The sequence below is a fragment of the Sciurus vulgaris genome (assembly GCF_902686455.1).
Source record: "Sciurus vulgaris genome assembly, chromosome: 7".
NCBI classification, from domain to species: Eukaryota; Metazoa; Chordata; class Mammalia; order Rodentia; family Sciuridae; genus Sciurus; species Sciurus vulgaris.
Genome location: NC_136467.1, coordinates 12,103,472 through 12,120,988, shown reverse-complemented (window position 1 = coordinate 12,120,988; position 17,517 = coordinate 12,103,472). Strand labels below are relative to the sequence as shown.

The 17,517-nt window shown below is 41.2% G+C and overlaps 2 protein-coding genes across 4 annotated transcripts in view; one reads left to right on the top strand and one right to left on the bottom strand.

The window, feature by feature from the left end:
- The window catches only part of TFB1M (transcription factor B1, mitochondrial), a 45,373-nt gene that overhangs the window by 7,211 nt on the left and 20,645 nt on the right, over window positions 1-17,517 (bottom strand). For both annotated transcript variants that reach the window (XM_079148675.1, XM_079148676.1), the window contains exon 5: window positions 11,651-11,770. In XM_079148675.1, the coding sequence (XP_079004801.1) occupies window positions 11,651-11,770 (120 nt within the window). The remainder of the gene's footprint in view (window positions 1-11,650; window positions 11,771-17,517) is intronic.
- Window positions 1,628-7,603, top strand: CLDN20 (claudin 20). Of its 2 annotated transcripts, none has more exons than XM_079148678.1 (2): window positions 1,628-2,742; window positions 4,264-7,603. In XM_079148678.1, exon 2 carries the CDS (start codon window positions 5,224-5,226, stop codon window positions 5,881-5,883), a length of 660 nt encoding a protein of 219 aa, XP_079004804.1. In that variant the 5' UTR covers window positions 1,628-2,742; window positions 4,264-5,223; the 3' UTR covers window positions 5,884-7,603. The 2 variants fall into 2 exon arrangements, with proteins under 2 accessions (XP_079004804.1, XP_079004803.1); XM_079148677.1 differs by having other exon boundaries at window positions 1,628-4,612; window positions 5,133-7,603.

Sequence of the window (17,517 nt, the reverse complement as noted above, 5' to 3'; positions counted from 1 at the left end):
TTCAAAGTCCTTTAGAAGAAGTCCCCTTCAAGCATCTCCTTCCTCCTCAGGATCCTCAGGTTTCTCCTCTGGGAGGTAATTCCCATCACCCTCTCACAGGCTGCTACTAGGATCAGGTGATCGAGGGTGGAAGGGAAATGACATACTTTATAAACTGTTAGGTTCTGCACAGAGGTATAGCATTATTTTTATAAAAAAAGAAGAGCCAGTTGGAAAGTCCAGGTTAGCATCACAGTACATTAAGGGGATTGCATGCATTTTTTTTTTGAAAGAGAAAAATGAAAACATTCTAAAGTAGCAGACAGTTGGACTGCTTGATTCATGAGTGAGAACCAAGCATTTTATGTGAAGTGACAAGTGATTTCAGGGTTAATGTATTTCCATGACTTGTAAAGACAACCCTAGAAAGAAATAGCCAGTACACTAAGAACTGGACATGTGCTATGTCCTAAGGGGAGGACGGCAGTGCTCGGTAGTGTACACGGCTTAAAAAAAAAAAAAAATCACACTATTCTGGGCCTCAATCTCAATCCTGCAGCTTGATCACTTCTGGCTGTGTATACTGGCTTTCTCATCTGTAAAATATAGATTGCTTTTACCTCACAGGTTGGTCTGAGAACTAAATACTAGAGTGTCTTAAACAGCACCCCCTATCTAGGAAGTAGTTCAAAAAGGCAGATATTATCAGCCAAAACAAACAGACTTGCAAAATTACCTGAAATTCTCATCTTGTCCAGAAAAGATAAAGTTATATTTTAAATCATTCAAGAGTAACCTACAGTTTAATTACTGATAATTCAAAAGCAGCTTCTGTATTCATTCATTCAACATTTATCAGACCCCCAACTACATACAGAAGACCCAGCAAACAGGACAGACAGAAGGCCTTGCCCTTGCAAGCTTTACAGTGCAGAGGTCTTCGGTAGAACTCCCCGTCCCTGGGTACTGGGGCTGCCCAGGGAGATCCAATCCACTGAGCTATAGCCCCAGCTCTTTTGGTTTTGAGACAGAGTCCTGCTAAGTTGTCCAGGGCGGCCTCAAACTTGTGATCCTCCTGCCTCAGTCTCCTGAGTTGCTGGGATGACAGGTGAGTGTCACCACACCCGGCTTTCTGCAGAGGGGTCCTGAGCTACAGTATAGTAATACAGGGGACCAGAGACAGAAGGACTCTTGAGCTATTCTGAAATTAGGAACAATACAACTGGCTGACTGAGTGGATGGTGCATATGGAATCAAGCACGTGCCATTAACAGATGCCGGGAGAGTGCAGGGAGACAGGGTTGGGCCAGCAGTTCAATTTTGGGCCACAAGAGGTCTGCAATGTCAATCAGCAATGTGGGAGCGGTACTTGGGAATCAAGGGAGCGGTCAGGCCAGAGACTTAAGAGTCAAAAGATTTATCTAGACGAGTCTCTGAACTTCATGCCCACATCAGCAGCAGACTGCAGAGCGTCTGGAGCTTCCACCGCGGGCTCAGGCTGGGAGGCCGGCCCTCCACTTGCCCTCATTTAGCCTCAGCCCAGGTGTCTCTGGGCCACAACCCTGGAAAGAAGCCTAACAGGTCAGGCTCTGAGGGACCGGTGGGAGTTCTGCCACCGCAGGAACAGCTGCACTGTTCCTGTCAGTGCTGGCAATTCAGCTCTCCTCCATCCGGTACTTGCACTCAGAATTGTTTACACATTTCCATGAAACAAATCTACAGATTAAGAACAACACTATGGCTAAAAGCCAAATCCACACATTAGATTTCTGAGAGAGGAAAACGGTATTTTGCTAAATGCCTCAGAAAGATTAAAACAAAAACAAACAAATCTTGAAAAATTCAGATACTTAAAATGTGTCTTGTTATTTTAAAAGAAACGACTAACATCTAACACAAAAATTATTTTCTTTCTTATAATAGCTATAAATTTCTATCTTGTAGAATTGAAATCACTAAGAATGCAAAAGGACAGCAGTAAAATATTCTGGTTCGGACAGTCACAGTGCCTCATCACGACACTTTCCCAAGTCTCTGACTCAAAAGACACTCCTGTTGTCTTTCTTTAGTGGAGGGAATTGCAAGAAAAGGGGGCACTGCAACACACACACACACACACACACACACAAGTTTACTGATCAGACTCTAGTCAACTGCTGCTGCTGGGTTTTTTTCTGACAAGCAGCAGAAAAGCAGCAGAATAAGACGGCAGTCTCAACTACCATTTGCAAGGCACAACCCAGTTAAAAATACTCTGGACCATATTCTTTAATTGAACTGAGGACATAAAATGATAAACTATTTTTTCCAACACAGACAAAGATTCCAAAATAAACCATAACTATGTGACTACAACATAATATTAAAAGAAAAGGCCTGTTTTTTTTTTTTTTTGGTGGGTACCCAAATAATCCCTCCTCTATGCAGCAACACAGAAGCATTTTAGCTTTCAGGTTCTGACGAATCCTGCTGAAACAACTCCCTCCCTTCCCCGCCTCTCCTTTCTTAATTCTCCCACAGTCCAAAAAATGAGATGGAGAACCTGGTATTTATCTTCCAGCAACATCAGCACATTTCACATGAACTGATTTTCATGTTGTTCTTTATTTGCTATTTTCAAGTTAACTTGGAGCTTTATGAAAAATACTCAGACTCTCAGAAACAAGCCTCATGTATGTGGTTTCTCTCCATCAGACCTGACTAAAGCTAACTTGAAGGCAACTGGCAGAGGGGAATTAAACCCCCGAAGGCTACTGACAAAAGGTATGGAAAATGAGAAGTTTCTAGAGTGTTCAGAGACCAAAGTACAGACTTTCAGGTATTTAGTTTGAATTAGAAGCTGTAAATCTGTTTTTAAGTATTATTTTTGACATGAATAAATGTTGTTTGGAAAACTGACATTACATTTTTATGAAACCTACTAGAACCTTTCCTGTGGAGCAGTTCATAAGCTGAATGTACGTAGGCTCTGTGTGCGATCAGCGTTCTCTCTATAAAGTTTAGGAAGTTTGTACATGCGCCCTTTTGCTTTTGATTATAGTCACAGTATTTTGCTACCACAGCCACTGTAACAAAGTATGTCTTTATTCTCTATAGCACAGATTTGAGAGCATAGGTCACGAACCCTATTATGCTTATGGTCAAAGAGGGAAAAAAATCTCAGCAATACAGCTTAAATGCCAGTAACTGGGTATGCAAAGAACAGAATGGTGATCTCTCTTTTGGTCACAATTTGGTTATAGCTGGTTAGCTCAACATAGATTGATCAATGTGTAAAGGTTATCTGACCCAAGAAAGGAAGAAGCAAGCAAGCAGATTAGGGACTGTCCTCAGCCATTGTGCTGCTGGAGAATCCCCAGGCTGAACATGGTCTGGGAAAGCAGTAATTTAGCAAGTTAGCCATGTTCTGAAATGTGAAAATCCAAACTTGAAAACAGTTATTATAAAACTGGAAATATGTGTTTAGTTTTTTTTCTAGAAAATGTTAACTTTTGTTCTATTTTGGTCTTGGATAAGGCAAGAAATTTGGAAAACATCAAAAAATGAAGTGCCTAATAGCAGGTAGATCCTAATCACATGTTTAGAAATAAGTCTGACTTCAGAATTTACAATCCCAGGGAAGTCCTCTTCTAAAATTACAGGATTTACATTTCAAGATTATGTATAAAAATATAACAACTCAATTCAGGCAGACCTAACATCTTACGAGAACTGATGCTCATAATCACGGGAAGTTCATGCTTCATGAAGGTGTGGGTCCTGTGAGGCTGAGCACTTGGCCCTTTGGGGCACTGTGGAGTGTGCTGATTTCTTTCCTTGTGGGAAAGGGAATGGGTGAGAGAGTTAATGATGGTTTTTTGCCCGTAGATGCAGCAGTTTTCCACTTTCCGTGGGGAACCCCACACGGGAATTTCATGGCAGGAAGGATCGTGGTAAAGGGGTGGAGAGGTACAAGATTGGGGGGGGGGGCACACTGCACTGGGCTTGCCAGACAGGGAAGACTGTGAGGCCTGGAGTGGTTTCTTAGCTGAATGACCCAATTACAACAAATAATGATGCTCAAGGTTATGATGTTTCTTTCCATTCCAAGATTTTGCAAAAGTAAATTAAATCAGTGAAGGAAGGAAGAGAAAAAAGGAAAAAGATTTAAAATGTTTTTAAACATCAGTGGTCACATGATATAAAGTAAACAAAAACGCTAAGGTCAATTACAAACCACTGAGTAATTTCTGTGTTCTGCTATTCTAGGCCCTTAAAATGCTTATGTTTAATCCTTTAACATAGGTACTATGATTCTCCCCACTTTCCAGAAGAGGATACTGAAGTTCAGAGAAGTGACCTGGGCTGTTTGGATTCAAGAGCCCATGCTGCCTTTGGTGAAATAGCTATGAATCACAACAGAGCCATTCTAGGATGTCATTCAAAATCAATCCTTAAAGACTAATAACATTAATAAATAAAAAGCCAGTATTGCACTATTTCAGGAACTTTACATTCTTCTCAAAAAAGACAGTAAGTATTGCCAGATGGATGGTCCCAACTAGAAAGGATTTCACGTTCTGAAAAGCAAAACGCTGGCTTGACTTCCAGTTTCCAGTTCCAGGGACCTGAAGGAAAGCAAGCACCAACCCAGGTAAGGATTGTGCAGACAGAGAGCAGTCAGAAGAAGGAGGGAAAGCTGTGCCAGGGCTCTGACTTCCCCACTGCTTTCCTTTCCATCTTGAATTCTGAAAACTTCTCTAGTATACAATTTTAAATCATGTTAGAGAGGTTTATTTCCTTATTCCCTATAGAGCCATTTAAAAAATATCCATCCTTCATCAGACGCTAGAGCAGGGATCTGAAGTGCCTGAGCTTCCTAACAAGCCTGTGTCTGTCACAGGAACCTCCAGCATATTCTAGGTTTTCCAGAATGGGCAGCTCCTTTCTTGCGGTGCACTAAGCATGGCCCATGACAACCCTCAGCAGCACCTCAGGCTCTGTGGCTTGTGGCCTCCTGGCTGCGGGACCTCATCCCACAAAAGTGCAGGCGCTTTTGTGTGGCACACAGCGACGTGCCATTCAGACATCTCCTCGCTCCTCTCTGAAGGCTTGAAGCCTTTCTGTTTCCTAATTCTTTCTTCCCCTCAATCCTGACTTGTCTTCTTTCCTAGCTTTTGTTATGTGGCTGGCCACAGCACAATTCCGACAGAGCACCATCGTAACCAAGCATCAGGATCTCTAAGAGGAGACGGGAGGACCATCATGGCCTCGGCGGGACTCCAGCTCCTGGCTTTTGTCCTGGCCCTATCTGGGGTCTCTGGCGTGCTCATAGCCACTCTGCTGCCCAACTGGAAGGTGAGAGTGGACGTGGGCGCCACCATTGTGACGGCCGTTGTGCATCTGCACGGGCTGTGGATGGACTGCACGTGGTACAGCACGGGGATGTTCAGCTGCACCCTGAAGCACTCCCTCCTGTCCCTCCCCTCCCACGTGCAGGCCGCCAGGGCCACCATGGTCCTGGCCTGTGTTCTGTCTGCCCTGGGGATCTGCACCTCCACCATAGGGATGAAATGTACTCGCTTAGGAGGGGACAGAGAGACCAAGAGCCATGCTGCCCTTGCTGGAGGAGTCTGCTTCGTGTCCGCAGGGACCTCTGCTTTGATACCAACGGTGTGGTACGCGAAGAACATCATCACCGACTTCCTTGATCTGACGATTCCAGAGAGCAACAAACCTGAACCTGGAGGGGCCATCTACGTTGGCTTCATTTCAGCAATGCTGCTGTTTCTCTCTGGCATCATTTTCTGCACTTCCTGTCTAAGAAAGGACCCTGAAGCTCGGCCCCACCCTCCCAGGCAGGAGCAGACCTTTCCCACACAGCGTGAGCACTACCCAGCACACAGCCTGAAGGACTATGTGTAGAGCTGTGCCACACACACGCCATGCAAGGAAGCTTCTGGGTGCCTGCCACGACTTTATTTTAGATAAAAAATATATATATGTCTCAGATGTACCTTTCTCTATAAAAAGTGAAAAATACTTAAAAAAAAAAATGATGACTTATGAATAAAATTTTTTTTTTTTTTTTTTTGGTAGAATTCAGTTTAGAAGACTGGAGTCTATAAAAGAATTTAACTGCCAGCTCTAAAAAGCACCTTCCCCTGGTGTTAAGACTTATCACCTCAGGCAACACCTGAGAAATCTGCTTGTTTTAAGGTCACAGGGTGTGGAGGGGACTCTGGGAACGGAAGAGCTGTCCATTCCCTCAGATGCTGCCCAAACCATGCAGGGCCAGCCTCCCCTCCACTCCCGTTTTTCACTTTAGAGAACCATCCACGCAGGTGCACCCTCTGACCACCACAGCAGATGAGGCAGAACTAAAGAAACTGATAAACGCTGCCGCAGCAAAGAAATAGCAGCCCCCTGCGCCTTTAGAGCATTAAGTACAAGCAATGTGAAAACACGACGTGTTTGTTTTAAAATGTTCAAGAATTCTCTTCTGCTTCTAGAAATGGGATTCTCCAGATTAAGTTCCTTTTTCCCACAACAACTGACACTCGTCCCACCCCATTTAATCTACTACTCTGAATGGTAAGTTACTTTTAGGTTGTCATTTTTTCCCTCAAATTTGATTCAAGTTAAGAAGAAATTTCTTATAAATGTACAGTTTCAATTAGTTAATGGATGTGAAAAAAATGTTAAAGCATGAAGAATACTTTTAAAATACAGATTAATTTATGATAGGTAATTTAAAACTTTTAATAAGAAAATATCAACTGGATTTTCTATAGGTGCAAAGAAAGCACTGCACCCTGCCATTTCTAAGAATTTAGTTGGTAATTTATGCTTAGTAACTGTTCATAATACAATGGTAAAAAGAAAAAAATGACTTTCTTTATATACTGATAACTCAAGAAGTGGAAAGAATATGTTTTATGTGAATAAATAATTTTCATGTGGGCATACAGAAATAGACTAAAATATTTTATACTTGGTACATCATAATTTTGCTCTGCAAAGGGGATTCCATTAGCTATTAATAGAACAGCAAAAATGAAAAGGTACTATTTCATGTGAGAACTAAGAAGGGACTCATTTCAGCAGAAGTTCAAATGATTGTTTAAAACACGTCTTTCTTGGAGTCCCCGAAACGACCAGTTAGTGTGTGGTACTAATTAAGTACGCATTCCTTTTGAGAGGTCAAAACGTTATTTCCTACCTAGGACTGTGCTGGCACCTATATGATTTTCTCACCTCGATTAACTTGTCTGTGTTTACATAGTCTGCATGGCCTATGTGAGTCTAATGCTGAAAGTTCACTTCACATCTACTTTATGTAGTTCTATATATGCTTCAAAAGTAATCTATTCACATCAGGAATATTTTCTCCCTACCTATGCCACGGAATGTTTCAAACTCTCCAAAAGACAGCATTTCATACAAGATGAAGGCCCAATTCCTGTGGACTACAAAAGGCGATGATGAAGGATGATGTCACAGCCATCCCCAGATGGGTGCGTCCCTCTGCCATGACCCTCCAGCTCACCCTGACCCGGACCCTGACTCCATCTGAAACCGCTGTTCAAATAAGTTATGAGTTTATAAGAAAGCGTCTCCACCAAGCCTGGGAGAAGAGGTACTGTTTTCACCTCTGTGTTCTCGGTGAGGTGCCAGTCCTAGTGCCATGCCAGTCCTGTCCTACATCCTCCACATACGCTGGCTGGTTCACCTCCTAACACTACCAGCTCACAGGAATTAAGGCTGGGAGAGCTTAGGTCAGTTTCCTGACCTGCCCAAGGCCACCCGCTGATAAAAGGAAAGATGAACTCAGTCCAAGAGACCAGACTCCAGATGCAAGCCCTAAAGGTCACATAGTGCACACACCCAATCAAAGTCTTGGTCTCCTGTGAAAATGGGGATGAAGATAGTACCGATGCACGGAGCTGGCTGGGCACCAAATGCAGCGACACAGCCGGGCAGTCAGCACACAGGCAGCACGAGCAAGTGCCACCCTACAGGTCTCACAGACCCCAGCGGATTTCAGTGGGGCCAATTGGCTCATAGGGACATCTTACAACGCCTGGAGACATTCTGGGTCGTCTGGGATACTGCTACTGGAATCCTGTGGGAAGAGGCCAGGGATGCGGTCAATTAGCCCACAGTGCAGGACAAGGACGACCCTAGAGCAGGGAACCATCTAGTCCAAAATGTCGGATGTTCTGAGGCTGGGAAACTTTGGTCTGATATATTGAATATACTTAAATATGTACTTTTTCTTTGATTAAAAAGTTAAGAAAATAAAAGTTAAAAATGCTGAAAACATTCCCCTGAATATCACACCAGTTTTTACCTATGGAATGTGTATGCGTGTGGTTTGTCCTGAAAGATTCTTGTGCTGGAAGCTTGGTTTCCAAGGAGGTGGTGCAACCCTTAAAAGGTGGCTGGAGCCTCGTGGAAAGTGATTAGGCCTCGGGGGTTCCTCCCTCACCAGTGGATAACGCTGGTCTCACAGGAGTGGGTTAGTTCTCATGAGCTACCTAGAAGAGAGTGAGACCCCCACACGCTTGCCTTGACTACACACAGTTTAATGATAAACAAATAATGCCAGAACTGGGCAAATGAGTAGGATGGGGTGAGAGAAAGGTATGTGATGTCAGAAGTTGGTGACAACTGACTGGCTGTGACAGTGAAGTAATTGGCAGTAGGTGGTAGCTGAAATGGCCTCTAAATTTAGGCTTGGATGACCTGGGCACACGAAGATGTCCTGAGTCAGTGCTATGGTCTGGCTCCTGGATACTCCTCAGAGTCCATGTGAAAAGGCCTGGTCCGTGGGGGTGCTCTCAGGAGGTGGTGGAACTTCAGGTGGTAGGCATGGGGGAAGTGTTCAGGTCACTGGGATTGTGGGCCCCTGCCCTGTTCCATCTCACTCTTTGCTTCCTGGCTGCTGAGGTGAGTGGTTTAGTCTACCATGTACACCTGCTATGATGTGCTGCCTCATCAGAGGCCCAAAGTAATGCCATCACTTGGTCTTGAACTGGAAAACTGTGAGCCAAAATAAACCTTTTCTCTTTATAAGTTAGTTATTTCAGGAATTTCATGAATCTCATGCAGTGATGAAAAATGAACTAATACAGTCAGCATACTGAATATGATGATTATGATGATGATGATGATGATGAGGAGGAGGAGGAGGAGGAAGAGGCAGCGGCGGTGGCAGCAGCCAGGGATAGATGGAAGTAATTTCAGCTTGGGACGTGGACCAGTGTTCTCTCAGGCTGTCTCCTCATCACTAGGTTGGTAGCTATATGACTTCACCATACACTAATTTCATTTACTTTTTTTCCTTTTCTCCCATTTTGTTTATATATAGTGAAATATTAAACGAAAGAGAAAAATTATATAGTTATCTCAATGGATACAGGCAGAACACTTGATACAATTCAGTATCTAAGGATTTACTTTTAAGGATTTACATCATAGTCTATAATTCTGCAAAATGCTGCTACATACCTCGTAATTATCTCTAAGAACTTTTGTACGCATCTTATACAGTCACCTGCTTTCAAAAGAATTTGAGCAACTTAATAGAACTGCAGCATGATAAATTAAAACACTGATAAAAGACTAGAGTTACAAAGAAAGAGAAAAAAATGATCTGAAATAATCCTGGTTGAAGCATGCTAAAACACTTAAATATGAAACAGTTTAATATTTCTATGCAACCCAGGCAAAGAAGGTCATGGAAATGTCTTACAGCTTTGTCTGTCAGTAGGAACCTCAAGATGCTGCTATAAGTGCTCATGGACCTAGAGCTGCCTCTGCTGGGAGGGCATGTACCCCCTCTCCCAGCAGGTAGCCCCATCCCATGCCTGACTGCACAGGAGACAACCCTGTATGCTCAAGGGGGTGCCTCTCCCACATGGGAGCAGTGGAGAATTCTTTCAAAATTTGATTCAATCATTTGGTTGTTTTCCTTTATCGTAACACATCTTCTCTCCTCCTAGAGAAGTGCTTTCCTAGATCACAAATGAATCTCTGTATTGTCTTACAACATAATGAAAAGCATGTGAGGAAAAGTTGCCATATGTCTAATCTGAAACAAACAAAAATTCAATAAAAAGAGAATCAAAGACAAGCTAGTTTTTAACCAAATGATAAATATATTCTTGAAGGCTTAATCAAGAGGAAAGAAATTTTAAATGAACTTCATGCATACCTTACTAATAAACAGCATAAAATACTTTTATCTAGCTACTAAAACTAAGAGAAACTTTCCAACAAAATATTCTACATCTATCCTGAGAAATCCTCAGTAAAATTAGACTATCTAAGATTCTGGTTTATGGTAATAACCATAACTATAAAAACCTGTAAGCCAAGATTTTGGTTTCATCAAATAATGGGTTTTAGGCCATTTGAAATGTCTGATATACACACGAGAAGAGAGCAAACCGTTTGCTTACTTGACCTTTTCATCATAACGGCAACCTGCAACAGGAGAGAAAGCCCCTGAAAGCACAAACGTGTTGATCTGATGACACTCTTCATGACACCTCTCGTCGCTCTTCTGGAAGAAATCATCTACAGTGTCTTTGCAATTCTGAGTTGTGGAGGCGGAAGTGGTATGGCTACTAGTCTCCCGAGTTTGACTCAGGGAAAGCTGATAAGTCTGCTCCAAAAGTAGAAGATAGACCAAATTCTTAGCTAACTGTGGTGGTCAGGAGGAAATGCAAAGGTGGCAGCAAAGCACACGGACACACCTGAGACCATGCTCCGAGATACACAAATCAATCTAACTAATGGCTGGAGTCCTCCTTCCAAATCTACAACCTGTACCTGCATCCAAATCTATAAAACACATACTACAATTTTTATGCTATCCACTTTTATTTATGGAGCTCCAACTATGTAAAGCACTCTGCAAAACTTTATATTTAAGAATTTTATCTACCAAGAGATTTCTACCCCATCAGACTGTGAATTCCCCGGAGACATCTCTGTAAATGATTTGTCTCTCATCTCCTCTTCAATGCTGCATCCCCAGCCCAGCTTCTGTAGGCATCCAACATACATTCAGTGAAGAAATAAATGAGATTTTATTTTCTGCATGTCCTGCAATAACTCACTGAACAATGGTTTTGCTAAAACAAACACTAGCTTTTTAATTACTGGCACCAAAACTTTGTTTCTGTAAATAAAATTTACTCATATAACTAGCATGAAATAGTCAAAGCCTAAATTAACATTCAAATGATTTTCCAAGGATGATTTATTACAAATAACACTGCCAAAAACGTGTAAAAAAACCCAGGATGAATAATGTTTGATGTAGCATTAGTTAGAAATCTCCTCTCAGAAACCACAAACAATATTTGATTCCGTTCCTCAAGGACGGGGTGACCATGCAACTAGTCTTCCCTGCCGGGAAACCTTTGGGAGTAGCAGAGGTGATGATGATGAATACTAGCAATCAATCACCCTATCTAAGGGAGAGAAACATTAGTTAAGAACTAACTATTCATATATTTTGATTTTTGTAGTTTTTATTCAGGAGAAATAAACACCTATGCGATAGCTTACTATAAATAAATATTAGATCCTAGAGACTATTTCCTGTGATACACTCTAGGGAAATAAAAATTACAATGAACATTCAAATTCTGATATACCAAAACAAGCAGAAACTCACCTCTGGTTTGGGGACAAAAGCTTGACCTGGAATAGTAAAGATGTGCTCAACACTGCAGAGATACTGGGCCATGATGGAAAGGCGACTGCGCTGTTTGCTCCCTTTAGTGGCTACAAGTCTCTACAGAAAAAAAAAAAAAAAAAAAAAAAAAAAAGAATTTTAGCAAATAATAAATGCAGTCTGACCAGACAAAAGGGAGCTAACATTCCCTCATATCTGATGTTGGACTTCTGGAGGTAAATTATAAATGCATGGCACACAGCCATGGGAACAATTTCCTCCAACATCCCATCAACAGAGGTACACCTCAGACATGTGACCTGTGTCATGTACCATGCACTAAACAAATCAGGGAAGAAAACTCCCCAACCACTGACTGCTGGGGATTTTTAAGCCACTGTCACATTCTACAGAAAGTCTAGCTTTACAGAACAACTAAGAGCCACTAAAACCAATAAATACTTGATGACAAAATCAGCAAGCAAAGATGCTCAAATATTAAATTTCCTCATTTATCCCAATATATGAGTGAACATTTTGAAATACTCCAATGTAAGAATGAGCATTTTAACAGTGCACTTTTCTTTGTTGGAGAACTTACTGTTCTTGACAAATTATGTATGCAAATAACTAATAATTTATTCCTTTAAGCACCTATTTTTATTTTGAAATATATTAGGTCTAACCAAATTAATTAATAAATGCAAAACAATTTTGATCAAAATTGCAGGATTTTAAAACAAAGAACTTTATTTCCATGTACAAAATATACATATATATTTTAAAAAATTAAATTCCACAAAATATTTATATAAAGCCAAGAATGGCCACGACACTCCTAAAAAGTACCAGCAATGTTGATGGAGGCACTCACTCTACCAAGTTTGAAAATTATAGCAGTCTGCTTTTGGCACACACCCAGGATGTGACAGATGTGATACAGAACTGTGAATGGGTCAAGGAGGGACCATTCAACAGTGATATGGGTATAATTAGGTATCTACAGGAGGAAAAAGGATGACCACCCCATAGTAGGGAAAAATTATCTTAAATACGCAAAAGCAGAAGTTTAATAAAATGAACATCTGTACAATAAAAACACTACGAAGACAAATTACAGACTGAGAGAAGACATTTGCCGGACCAAAGGATCCGTGTTCGGAATGCAAGAGTGCCTGCCTGATAGATATTAATAATCCTAAGATAAACAATGGAAAATATGGCAAGACAGATCACCCCTAGGCAACCCTGAAGGGCTGTAACCATGAACTGTGCTCAGCCACTTTACAAATCAAAGTCACAATGAGATGTAGTTTCACATTCATAAAATGAACAAAAGATTTTTTAAAAAGAACCTGATAGAACCTAGTACTGGCAAGTACATGGAGCTACAGGAATTTTCGAGCAGGCTAGTAAGGAAGATGGGAATCAGCACAAGCACTCTGGAGCATGGTTTGGCAATGGACAGTAAAGTGGAAGTTGTGCAAACCTTCATGAACCTTTAGTTCTGTCTTTGGAAATATATCTTAGAATGGTTTATATGCCTGCAGATGTGTATATGAATGTTAGTTGTAGTACTACCTGCATTATAAAAAAAGCAGAAAAATACAGAAGTCCAACAGATGAATGAATAAATTGTGGTAGTTTTGCAGATGGAAACAATTAATAATAATTAAACTTAATGAATAATAATTAAAATGAACAAGGGGTCATCAATGTCAGTTAAATCTCAAAACAGTAAAAAATGAAAGTGGCAGAAAGTAAGTCTGGTGTGACATTTATATAAGAAATTAAAGACACTCCTGCTGTTCACGTTGGATGTGTCTCTGCACACACCCACAGTGTGAACAGGGGCAGACCTAAGAATGACGAGCACCAATTCTAACGTGGTGTGAGTCACAGAAGCAGGGAAGGGGACTGAAGAAGGCTTTAAACTTATCTAGAATGTATTGTTACTTTACAAAGGGAATGAAAAGTGTGGCAATATGTGAAAACCGGACAAAGCTGAGTGGGGGTGAGAAGGCCAGGCCCACTGATCTTTCTAAAATGCAGCTTGCTTCTCTGTGGCGAAGAGCTCCAAGGATGATTCAGGGTCCCCATTAGAAACACCACAGACAACTGGAACCATCCTGGGCCAGGAGGCCAGAGCCCCACACAAACGCCACCCGGCTGCTGGCTGACCTGTTCTAACAGTCCCCGTTTACTGTGCTGCTTCTAACCTGCCGTGGGCCTGGGCTTGTTAGAGCTCTGCCTTCAGATTAAAACCTAGGTTCTGTGTGAGAGGCTGAAGAATTTCCCATCTGTAAACCTGGAGATTTTGTTGCATCTGTTGTGCTAATCAGAAGCCATCTCTACCTCACCCCATTTTTAAAATTTAAATATCCAATTCTTGTCTGCATTTAGACAGCTGAAATTATGGGGAAGCTGAGTTTAAGGGTTCAAGGTGAGTGATGAGTTGCTCTAACACGTAAGAAAAATTAAATCCTTCCTCACCAAAGTGTAAAACAAGAAATGCACATATTTTCAAGACAGAAAAAAACAACAGAAATATAGATTTAAGTTAAAGAATAAGCTTATGGATCAAATTATCAAAAACATTTCTAGTTCTCCATGAAGGAAAAAAGTATTTGATTTTACTACTGGAATAAAAGTGGAAAATTCAAAATGCAATGTAATTGTTTTTAATATCCAACTCATGAAATTAAAAGTGGACCTTATAACAAAATCTAGTATGAACATAATCACAATATTAAAAAATGAACCAAAATAAATGGCCATATTTTAAAAAATTATTATTTTATTCTGGATTTCTGTCCCTCTCACAGTTAATATTCTACTTTATGTTTGAAAGGTATGCATCCAGTGATGAATTCAGGAGAATTTAAAAATCACTTTAACTAAAAAAGCAAGACTGTAAAGCAAGACATGAAAATTAAGTATTCTAATTTGATGTAAAAGCACATTTAAGTATATTACTTTACTTAGAGCACTAAGCACCTTGCGTAACCAGGAGGGGGTGTCCGAACCCACTGACTTGACCCATTCAATCTCTGTAGCAAATATCCCTGGGTTGCAGAGGTGAGAAAAAAAAAATCTTTAATTTGGAATAGAGCAGCACATATAACATCCCTAACTCATAGGCAAAAATTTAAGTCACAACCTGGAAAGCCCTATAAAAGACTTCATTAAAAACTGGCATAACAGTTAAATGGCCTACTAACCATCTGAACAGGCAGCAAAATCAAAATCCATTAGGAGTTCCACAATTTTAACAACAAAAGGCCAGGAAGCTAAACCAGCAGCTTTTAGTAAAAAGAAATTGCTAACCCTTGAGCTTTGAAAAGCATTCTGAATATGAGAAAACAAGGGGTCAAAGGCTTCACAAAGACAGTGCTGTTTTCCTCTTATTTATCTCTACCAATTTTAAGTACAAGCAGAAAAGCTAGGCTTACAGTTGAGAATCCACATAGCTGCCCATCAGTGACAACGACAGCCACGTACTCGGTGGACAAGAGAGGACCTCACTGCTAAGGATGTACCCATTAACAGCAGTATCTCCTGGGCACGAGAGACAACAGACAGGCTGATGCTGGTCCAGTTAGTAAAAACCACAGGTCCAGCAACATGGAGAAGTTAAACATCATGACGTTAGCAGAGAACACAGGATCAGTGCTCATGGTCAGCTTTCCCTGTAACTACACCATGACTTTGGGAATTCATTAAGCCATACTGAGCCTCAGCTTCCTCAACTACAAGGTGAGATTAGTAAGCTCTTTTAAGGACTCACTTAGTGTTACTTAGTCTGATTCTATTTTATGAATTGTAACTTATACTCTTTATGTCTCCTCATGGGTACTGGCTGAATTCTTGTATTTTGATCCTACAGTACTTAAGAAAGTAATAAAAGTATGATGCACAATTCTGTTTTTTATTTCACAAAGCCAAAGTCAATGTTAGGTGCCCTTCAATAGATGAATGGATAAAAAAAAATGTCACACACACACACACACACACACACACAAGGGAATATTACTCAGCCTTAAAGAAGAATGAAATTATGTCATTTGTCGGTAAATGGATGGAGCTGGAGAATATCATGCTAAGTGAAATAAACCAATCCCAAAAAACCAAAAGCTGAATGTTTTTCCTGATATGTTGGATGTTAATTCACAATGGGGGGAGCAGCTAGGGAAGAACAGAGTTACTTTAGATTAGGTAGAGAATGGAAGGGAGGGGTTATGGAGGTAGGAAGGATAGTAGGATGAATGACATTATTACCCCATGTACATATATAACTATATGATCAGTGGGATTCTACATCATGTATAACCAGAAGAATGAGAAATCATACTTCAATATATATGATGTATCAAAGTGCATTCTACTGTCAAGTATAACTAATGAAAACAAAAAAATTTAAAAAATGTTTTTTGTGACTAAAATATAAACTCACACTCATGACTATGTCAAGAGCAAGCAGGTTATAACACAATGTTGCTTGTCTCCCACTGAAACTTCTACTGGCAAAATGTGAAAATCTCACCAGTGTTACCCACACTTCTGATGCACTTCATAAATTATAGACTCAATACTAACTCTTCTTAATATCATGCTAAAATTCGACTAAAATCAACCTTTGTTTGATAAGAAAAATGAGAGTCTCTGGTGAAGCTGAAGCAACACTTACTAACCATGGCTGACGACGAGCCACCTCTTAAGCCTCTGTCCCTGCTCGTCCTCTGGGAAAAACTGGAGTGGGAATAAAAACACCACAATAGTGACGTCGGTTGAGAGAAACTAAACCCAGCACCTGGCGTGTCAGGAACAGCTTGGTCATCACCTCTGAAAGGCTTGCAGTCTCTAACGCCCTGGGACTCACCACATCTGAGTTCATGCTAAGGAGGTCACAGAGTGGGTGGGGGGAAGTGAGCCTCCGGACGGGGCTGGCTGGTCACCAGAAAGACCAGCTGATGACTCATTGCTTAGACCTAGGTGAGCTGTTTCCCTGCGTTCTCCGCCGTTCTGAAAACTGTAAACTGACGAGGAGTCATAGGAGTTACAGCTGGCTGCTCAGAAGTTTTGGAGGCCCAGATTTGTGAGTGGCATCTGATGTGGGGGCAGTCCACTCGCCAGACTGAGCCCTAATCCTGTGGGTCTGACAATATCTACAGGTGGAGTGTGTCAGAATTTAATTAAAGTATAGGACACTCAGCTGGTGTTTGGAAATCTGGAAAAATGCTTGGTGTGGGAAAAAACCCACACCTCTGGTGTGAGAATGCTGTGAGTGTAAACAGAATGGTTTGTCAGACTGACAGTTCCAGAGGATGAGGAAAAAAAGGAAGGAAACGTCAAGCACAGGCCAATTAAGACCAACAGGAGAAAATAAGATTCAGGGACAGGAAAGGACAAGAACCACGGAGAGTGCTGACACTCTGAGTTCTCATGAACATAAACGGGTCCTACCTGTTTGTAATAAACAGTCCCATGACACCGAGAAGACTTTATTACTGAATACCATAAAGCCAAGTTTATGTGGCTTTGGTCTACTGGCTTTTTGGACTGATTAATGCTGGGCCATTCCTTGCTATGAGGGGCTCTCCAGGGCCCTGAAGGATGTTTACCAGAATCTCTTAAGCTCTGTCCCCCAGAAACCTGAAGCATCCTCTGGCTGTGATGACCAAAAATGTCTCTAGACATTGCCAAGTGTCCCCAAAAGATAGGAGGGGCAAAAGTTTCCCCACTGGGGATGACTGTAAGAGGGGACATAGGTGGAGAGAGACATGGATCTGAGAAATGGAATTCTTAGGACACACTCAAAGTGTGAGTGGAAAGCATCTTAAGAATCAAGCTCATGTAGTTACACACCT

Bases quoted from the DNA above. Each gene is read 5' to 3' on its own strand.
- CLDN20 (XM_079148678.1), top strand. From the start codon at position 5,224: ATGGCCTCGGCGGGACTCCAGCTCCTGGCTTTTGTCCTGGCCCTATCT.